The sequence below is a fragment of the Chironomus tepperi genome, unplaced genomic scaffold (assembly GCF_022539635.2).
Source record: "Chironomus tepperi strain 1889 unplaced genomic scaffold, CSIRO-AGI_Ctep_v1 contig_223, whole genome shotgun sequence".
Classification (NCBI taxonomy): Eukaryota; Metazoa; Arthropoda; class Insecta; order Diptera; family Chironomidae; genus Chironomus; species Chironomus tepperi.
In genome coordinates this window covers 2,244,772-2,254,169 of record NW_027226345.1, presented here as the reverse complement: position 1 = coordinate 2,254,169, position 9,398 = coordinate 2,244,772, and the positions used below count along the sequence as shown (strand labels likewise).

Below are 9,398 nucleotides of genomic sequence, written 5' to 3'. Positions count from 1 at the left end.
CGCTGCATTTAAACCATCATTCAGTTAAATTCATATGATCTTGAAAGCATATGTTCATAGACAACTAAAATTTATACCTTCAAAGAAGTTCATCACAATAAATTCTGATATCCAACGCTGTTTTGCTGCATATATTCAAAATGAGTCATGTTTTCAACTTCTTCTTCTTCTTCTTCTTCTTACTCAAAGCCGCATGAGAAAACAAAATGCATGAATTTAACAACAATTCTTTACTCAGCTGCTGTTCTCTTTTAAGTTTATTATCTCCCAATTCTTCTCACAAAATCGCATGATCATTTTATCTCTCAATTTTTATTTTTGTTTTGTTTTGCATCAATTAAGATCGTTTGTTGAAGCCAAAAAGCAGTATTAATGGCGTATCGGATATGAGTGGAAGTGAAGATTTTTTTAAATTTTGTGCAAAAGAATTTCACAACATTATTGTTTTATTTATAAGTTAGTTTAAGAAGGAAATAGTACAGGTAAGAGTTTTTGAATATTTAATGCAATAATTTGGTCAATTTCTTGTCTAAATTCAATTATAATTTAAGTTTGTAATGACTTTTAAAGTTTGAACTGATTAAGATTGCGAAATTTGCTTTAAATTTTATCAGAATTCATTTCTTGTTCATTTCAATTTTTATGAGCAGTTCAAGTAAATACAATTTGACCTTGAATTTGCGACATTCTTTTAAAAATAATAAAGAACTGATTCGCATATTAATAACTTGTATATAACATGTATAACAAAACCTGATCTACTCCCACGGATAATCTTCTCTTCTATATTTCATAATATTGTAAAATAAAGCAAATCTTAAAAGAAATTTCAATTTTTTATTGTTTTATAAATACTTTCTGTGACTAAAGTATTCTAAAGTTTGCATGATGCAATTCTGGTTATTCACCCAAATTGAAATCTTGGTGTGTATATGACATAGTTATCGGGGAATTACTTTGTACATTATGTCAAAAATGTTTAAAAATGAAATTAAATTGAATTATTTTCAGACTCAAAATGGAATATTCAGATGATCTAGACGAATCAGATATAGAAATTGGTGAAGATGCATTAGAATATTTAAATTACGAATATCCAACAGAATCTCAGCAACACCAAATACTCAATATTTTAAATCATGAATTCATAAAAGTTGATGAAAAATTCATCATTGAAATCACTAAACAAAACCAAAAATCTTTAGACAAGGAAGCAAAAAGGAACTGCAAAATTCTTAAATTTCCATTCGAATGGACTCTCGATGAAGTTTTCGTAAAAGTCAAAAAATTAAATCATAAAGAATTTTTAAATTTGTTTGTTTTCATCATCGAGTCACAGTTTGGGGAAGCACATTTAGACGCAACAATAGACCGATTCGTAAAATGTATTAATAAACCTACTAACGACCGTCCATTGGTCTTACAAATGACGTCAATCGATGAGAATGTGACAAAAATTTTCTACAAAGAAGAAAATTCAAGAAAATTTTATGAAATTAAAAAACAAGAAGAAATTGCTGAAAATTTTGAAACTTTTTTAGGTTTTCTTAAGACTTCAGAAATTGAAAATTTTGAGACAGTCATGCTGGAAAAATTACCAAAAGTACAAAATTCTTCATTAATAATTCGAATTTTAAGAACATTGAAGTTGTCTGATAATTTTTTCAAAAAGTTAATCCTCAAATGTGCTGAACGTGGATCAAAAACTGATCTTTTAGCTTCAATCAATGCTAATTTTGGTAATTTGCTATGCTTTGAGGCACAAGAATATTTATCCGATGTGATATATGAAGAGACAATGTCCAATGAGGAACTTATTGTACCAAATCAGGAAAATTCATCATTAAATGAAATTCCAGATACATCCAGTGATAATAACCCAGAAGAAGTTCCAACTTATGATACAAAGAGTACCAGCAGTGAATATTCATCTGCATCCACCGCCAGCCATTTAAATCCATCAATTCTTCAAGAAGCAATCAAAAATTCCAATAAGGAAGTCATCAGCTACTTAATTAGCTATTGCTCACATTTAATTCAGCAACTTTCATTCAAACATAAAGTTAGAATATCCACAACTGCATTTGAGACAAATCAGATTGATGTGCTGTGCGATTTAATTGAAATTTCTGATTTTCCATTTCCTGAAAATATTGTGGACATTGCCAATAATCACAAAAGACTTGCCAATATTATTAAGACCAGAAATGAATTTGAGATTGCAATTAATACTGAAAATTTTGATAAAATTTCAAAATTCATCGATAATGCCTCAAATTTAAGATTAGCTTACAATGTTTACAATATATCAGCCATGAAGCATTCCATTAATCATAAAAAATACAATGTCTACTTCCACCTAAAATCTTTTGGATTTCAAGCATCAGAATTCAGCGACCTTAGTGAAATTCTAAATGAAAATGAACTTAAAAAGGCAAACAAAATCAAAGTCCAACAAAGAAAGTCAAATGTCATCGATGGAATCAAAAATGTTCAAAATTCAGTCATGCTGCTGTGTACAAGATCAATAATTCATAATAGAAAAATCAAAAAAGAACTTGAACATGAATATCATGCAAAGATTAAGAAATGGTACGAAGATATTTACAAAATTGAGTATGGTCCAGAATTGCTTGCTGTTGCTGCATCGTGTGATCAATTAATGATCATTTTTGACTTTGAGAGCTATTCGGTAAGACTGCTTTGTCATACATTAAGAGAGCTTCTTCCAAAAGCTACTAACAAGCATGTCTCGAGTGGAATAGTCTGCGATTGTTCGACCAACGTTTGTTAGGGTATCGTAGAGTCGTCGTATTGACAATAAAACACAAAGTTGTCCAGACGGCACCTTAACCGTGGACTTCGACCCATTTTTATTATAAAATATGATAATTCGTATGATTCAGCTCGGGAAACTTGACATATCATGGCAAGTTCCACAAATGTCGATCAATTGCAAATGTTTCAGTTGAGACGGGTTTGGTCTGTGATAGCTTAAATGCTATTATATCATTCTATTAATACACTTGTTGTTCCTTATTACCAGCCTCTTAATTATTGTCATATTTTCAGGTAGAAAATGCCAGCTTAGAAGGACCGAATTCATTTGGGTCCACTTATCCCATCAGCAAATGGATCTTTATGGGTGCAAAATTATCTGACAAAGCGCGTGATCAGGAAATTAAGGGTGTGCTGGCGCATGAACTTTGTCACTATGTGATGCGTCTAGTTTATGAAAATGATGAGAATCCTTACTACAAGCATATGATTGAAGTAAAGAAATTATTTGAAGCAATATCAATAAAGATCGATCAATGGTCAGCAGATGATTCAGTATGTCCTGATGATGAATGTTTTGGTATCATTTCAACTGTATATCAGTGCTATTCTGAGGAGGAATTTCATTTGGAGTTGATTGTGAGGGTTGTGCAAAGTTACGCTCAATTTGATAACGATGGTGAGAAATTGAAGCATTTGGAAGAGAAGTACAAAGAATTATTTGAATTCTTTAGGATTCATGTCCTGCCTGATCTTAGAGTGTTCAATTTAAAGAATCGAGAGGATGTCAGGAAATCAAATAGAATTTTTGAAGTTTTATCTGACATAAAATCCAAAAATATTAAATTATCAGAATTAAAAAATATTGAACAGCTGGTTGATAAAGAATTAGTGATTATCATCACTAACATCCCAATGCTCTTACTCATCAACATCCACAGCTATCTCTGCGAGAAATTAGGCGACTTATTTGATACAAAAAATATTTTCATCGACCCAGAAAAGCTCAAAAATTCAGAAATTTTGAATGATTTTAAGAAAATCTTGACTCAGTACCAAAACCTGAATGTCTTCATCAATTCCTCCGAAATTATAGAAGTCGATTCGACAAATCTTGTCGATCAGAATTCAAATTTCATTTTCATCACATCAAATGAATCTCAAAGTTCAAGTCTTCAAGAAAATTTACCCGGAATCAGCATAAATCCAATAAAAGTGACCATCAACTACAATTGGAATGACTTAACATCAGCAACCCAAAAACTTTTGATGAAAACAAAAATTATCTTTCAAAATTCGACGAAATTTTCATTTTTTGACCTTCTTAAATCTGAAAATGATTCTGTGGACAGAGCAGATGAGTTGATTGCTGAAGAGGAATCTCGAATTTTAGAGAGATTTTCACACATAGTCAATGATCAGCTATTGAACTTATTACTGAACAATCATCAAATTGTCATAAATACAAAGCTTGAAGGCGAGAAGCCTGAAACATATTTTGAGATTCTCTTCCATCCAAGACAGTTTGCTAAAGAAAAATCATATGGTGTACCGAGGATCTTACAACAACAACTTCTTCTAGATGTCAAAAATCATAAATACATTCTAATCTCAGACATTGCAGGTTCTGGGAAAAGTTGGGTAATGAAAAATTTAACAAATACGCTGAGACAGCAGTTCCCATCAAAATGGGTGACTTATGTGGACTTGAAGCTATTTATTCATGAATTTAAGGCTATATCAATAGAATTAGAATTTTCTGAATTCATGGCTGATACAATTTTGTATCCAAAAAATAAATTTGAAGGGAAATTTTTTAAACAGCTGTACAGCATAGGAAAAGTCATCATCCTGTTTGATGCTTTCGATGAAATTGCACCCGATTGTGCTGAAATAGTCTCAAAATTAGCTGTATCATTCGCAACAAATGGTGGTAATCAGCTATGGATTGCGACTAGAGATTATTTTGAGGTTAACTTACAGAATAAGCTTCAAATTGAAACTGCATACAAGCTTTATGAATTTACTGAAGAAAATGGCATTAAATTAATTTCAAAGATGTGGCTGCTTAATGACTTAAAAGATAAATCAACTATCAAGTCAGAAGATGATTTTAAGAAGTTTGAGGCACAGTTAAGCAGCTATGAAGTCATTGCACGTCGAATGATTGAAAAAGTATCAATTTTATACTCACGGTCGATTGGATTGCCTCAATTATTCAAAATGATCGCTGATGCATTCATCAATAACAAGAATATGGAACTAGAAAGCAAAAAGTCCAAGATTTATGAGAAATTTGCACATAATCTCTACGAAAGATGGTCCTACGAGAAAGGCATAATAAGAAAAAATGCAAGCATTGAAAGTCAAAGCAAAGTCCTGAATTTTTGGACATTTCATCAACTTTCAGCTTTAAAAAGTTACTTTCCAGATATGGCCAAAGAATTTGATGGACATTCATGGGTGGATGAAGAAATAATAGCATGTGGATTAATGAGCAAAAAAGGCGGGAAACTGTTCTTCCTGCATGAAACTTTCCGTGAATTTTTTTCTGCTGATTTCATCGCTAAGAACTTGATGATGCCAAATGTAGACGAAAGAGTCATTGAATTATTCTCTGGGGTTCTTACTGATGAAAAAATGGAAGTCATTCGAATGTTCCTTAATGACATTATTGATGATTATGCTGTATTTGATAAATTAGTTCCACAAATGCAAAATTACATTAAAAAATTCTACAAAATGGAAAATTTCCATGAATTTTTCACGAAAAATCTTGAAAATCTTGGCAAGTTTATCATCGCAGTCCTTAAACATGGCGAATATGAGGAAGTAAAAAATATCATAAGCCAAAGTGCCTTAAAAATTGCTTCAGACACCAAAAATCCAAAACTATTCTCAATGCTTAAAGAATTTTTGTTTGATTTTTTGGAAGTTGAGGATCTTAAAGATTTGGTCATACAGCAAGGCATCTTGCAAGGAATAGTTGGATCATCAATGAATGTTGAAGTCTTTGATGAGTTTGCAACAGAATTAAGTGCCAAAATTGGCGAATCTTCAGTTTCTGAAGCTTTAAAGTCAATCAGCAAACAAAAAGGAAATATTTTTCCATGTCTATGCTGGTCACCCAATTTTGATGCTGATAAGGTCCATGAATGCTTAAGAATTATGAGCAAATACCTTAATTCAACCGAAATGTTAGCATTAATGAAGAAATGCAATAATGACGGAAAGAGCATCTTACACATTTGTGTACGAACCAAAAACATTGAAAAGCTCACAATATTTTGGATGGAAATTGAAAGCTTTTTTGAAGCACAAAACTCAACAAAGTCATTCAATGAATTAGTAACACAAAAGAATTCAACAAGGAGGAATATCCTGCATTATTCAGTCGAATGCGACAAGATTGAGTTTCATGAAGAATTATGGAAGTTCTTACTAAAGCTCTTCAACAATCGACAGGATTTAAAGAACTTCATACTGCTAACCGACAACAGGAAGAACAACTACGTCCATGATTTGGTTGAAAACAGTAAGAATCAATACATTATTGAGTCAATATTCAACATCTTTCGTGACAACTTCAACGAAACTGAATTTCAGGAAATCTTCAAGCCAAAAGGTCGATTCCAAAGAAATTTACTACAAACTGCTGCTTTTGGATCCAAAGGACTTGAAATTCAAAAGATTTTGTGGAAAATATTAAGAAATGTCAACAAATCAGACAAAGAGTTCTTCGAAGTTCTTAAGGAAGTCGACGGGACAGGCGAGAGTCTCATCCTCAACACCGTTAAGTGTTCATCAAGTGATGTCCTTGAATTCCTAATTGAAGAGTTAGAAAATGTAGCAACACATGACGAAATCAGAGAACTGCTAAGTAACTTGGACAGATATAGACAAAACCTCCTTCAAGCTGCTGTGTGGCGTAATAAGTCCTGGAAGCTCCACATAATACTATGGACAACATTCCGAAAGTATTTCAACGAGACAGAGATGAAACAATTCGTTGCACATGTAAATAACTATGGAAGTAATCTCTTGAGTTATGCAGTCCGTTTCAATACATTAGAGTTCACGGAATCAACATGGAATGAAATCAAAAGCTTCATGACCCATGACGAAATTGTAGAATATTTGAAGGTCAAAAGATATGATGGAACCAACCTGGCTGAAAGGTCATTAGCTAATAAGGGAAATCCAGGTGTTCATGAATGGATTAAGAAGCTCATGATTGAATATGGGATAGATGATAAAGATGAACAGCTGGAGAATGTTTGATTTTAAATTGACAGTTACTGTAGCTGATGCATTAAGAATTTAAAGAATTTGAATCTTAACTTGATGATCATTGATCATTATGAATTTCAAGAAGCAGGCTTTACTTTACTAACGTCGCTGGCCATGCAGATCAGTTGTGATCGATGACCTCTCTTAGATGTCGCCTAAAACCCTATAGCCGGCTAGATTCCGATTCCAAATTATACTTATATCTCAATCGACAGCTTCCATCCATGAGTTCTTTGGCCGCCTACACGACCTTTTCCAAGAGTCAAAACAATTTTTATAAAATCTGTCCTGGACCGTGGTTAGATTGAGACAGAGCCAAATTTGATGGAGTATAGACTTAAAGACAAGTATTCAGAGTTTCAAAGACAGGTGCTGGTGACAGACACATGCATATCCTAGCCATTTATACAATAATTAGCACTGATATTGAAATGAATCTCATCGTAAACTCTAAGCATGCTCTCTTGCTTATTACAGCCTTACTAAGACTGAACTACCTTACTTTTAAAAATATTTTATAACTTTATCATTTACAGTATACCAAATAAAAACAATAATCAAATAAAAAAAATCCAAATATAGTCTATTGAAAATAATCATAAAACCTTAAAGTCCACCTTAAATTCATTCCAATTTGTTTCCGTAAATTGCATCTATATATTCTCAAATAAATGTACACATAAAAAGACATCAGACTACAGAAATCGTCCACATAAGCCCAAGATATTCTAATGAGCTTTACATTAATTTATATCCTTTTTTTTCAACTCAGAAACGAGAAGCTTTTCTTATAAACGACGCACAAAATCCGTCCGACAAGAAGAAATGAAAGAACCAAAATAAAATTGAAAGTTATGTTATGAAGAAGGAAGGAAAATAGAGAGAATCAATGTTTATTGTCCACGCAATATTTTTGAGGATTACATTTTTTTATGGCTATAATGTTAAGGTCCAATGTTTCGTTGTCAAGAATGGATCGTAAAGTTTTTTTTTATATGTATAAAGAAAATCCCCAAATTTGAATTATCAGATTATGTGTCCAAAAATGAGAACAGCACCGAGAGAGATCATAAGCCGTCGCTTTACAAAATGAAAAATTGCTAGTTTGAGATTTGGTTGACAAATTTTTTTGTTTTTTTATATTTATTGCTGAATAAATTTGCTTTAAAATTGTTTCTAACTTTTTTTTTTGGGTTTATTTGATGTGAAAATGTTTAAAGTTATGCTCTCGAATGTCTTTGCTGGTTGGAGATTGTGTAACATTTTTATGAATTTTCCAGTAATGTATCAAGGTGTAAAGTCGGGATTATTGAATAAAACTGATCCCCCTCCCCATGTTTACTTACTAAGGTGGTCGTACAGATCAATTATGATCCATGGCCTCGCTTAATTTGCGTTTGAAGCAGGCTATATCAAGTGCATTACCATATCTATCGACAGCATCTTTCTATGAGAACTCCGATTCAGATGCATATTGGAGATTTTGGGGGTTTTGGGGTCCAAACCCTCGTCATCCCGGAATAAGTCATTAATTTGCTAAATTTGATAAAAATCCAAAAACCACCCACATTTTAACGAAACATACACAGCAATTTTCGACAATAACTAAATCCCTTCAAGCCCCTGACCCCAACAAACCCCTCTCTTTATTGGTGCCCCCAATATTCCACCCTTAATTCCCTTATTCACTCCATTATCTCCTCCATATCCCTTTAAACCGTTTATGCGTAATATTCATTTAATTAATTTTACATTAATTCACCAACAACATCAATAACTGATATTAAAATACCTGAAACTAATTAAAAACAGATTAATATATGAGACGAAATATACGGAAATAAGTTTTTCACTTGTTCATGAATATGACGGTTTAATATATCCCAATGGTGTAGTAAAATATGCTTCAACATTTTTAATAATTGTGCATATTAAAATAAAATTGGATGATTGCATCGTAATGTGAAACATTTAATGATAAAGTTTTTAATTGAAAGCTTTTTTTTAATGAAATTTGGTTTAATTTGTTGAGGATTGATTCTGAAGTGACATGGAGCATGATTATGTGAAAGCTAAACATCCTCAATTATTAGGATTTTATGGATGGTAAAAGAGCTCGTGGACGAGCAAAAAACTCTTGAAAAGAAGCTGTCGATAGAGATGTTGTACTTGGTACTGGAAATGGTGAGGGGTAAAATCCCCGAAAAATATTATTCCCACAGCCCAGCGGGATAAAAACCCCGAAAACCGCAAATTTTTATATATTCCCTGCGGGATAATATTCCCACTTAGAAATGTACGTGGGATTATTATCCTGCCGGGAAAATATT

At 32.4% G+C, this 9,398-nt stretch overlaps 1 protein-coding gene across 1 annotated transcript; it reads left to right on the top strand.

Moving 5' to 3' along the window:
- Positions 1-356: 356 nt before the first annotated feature.
- On the top strand, positions 357-8,248 carry LOC139091075 (uncharacterized). Its single transcript, XM_070641012.1, has 3 exons — positions 357-482; positions 1,012-2,692; positions 3,073-8,248. Exons 2-3 carry the CDS (start codon positions 1,019-1,021, stop codon positions 7,057-7,059), a joined length of 5,661 nt encoding a protein of 1,886 aa, XP_070497113.1. The 5' UTR covers positions 357-482; positions 1,012-1,018; the 3' UTR covers positions 7,060-8,248.
- The last annotated feature ends 1,150 nt before the right edge of the window (positions 8,249-9,398 follow it).

Excerpts from the sequence above, each read along its gene's own strand:
- LOC139091075 (XM_070641012.1), top strand. The coding sequence starts at position 1,019 with ATGGAATATTCAGATGATCTAGACGAATCAGATATAGAAATTGGTGAA. Across the intron at positions 2,693-3,072 it reads TTGACTTTGAGAGCTATTCG|GTAGAAAATGCCAGCTTAGA; the intron begins GTAAGACTGCTT and ends TCATATTTTCAG.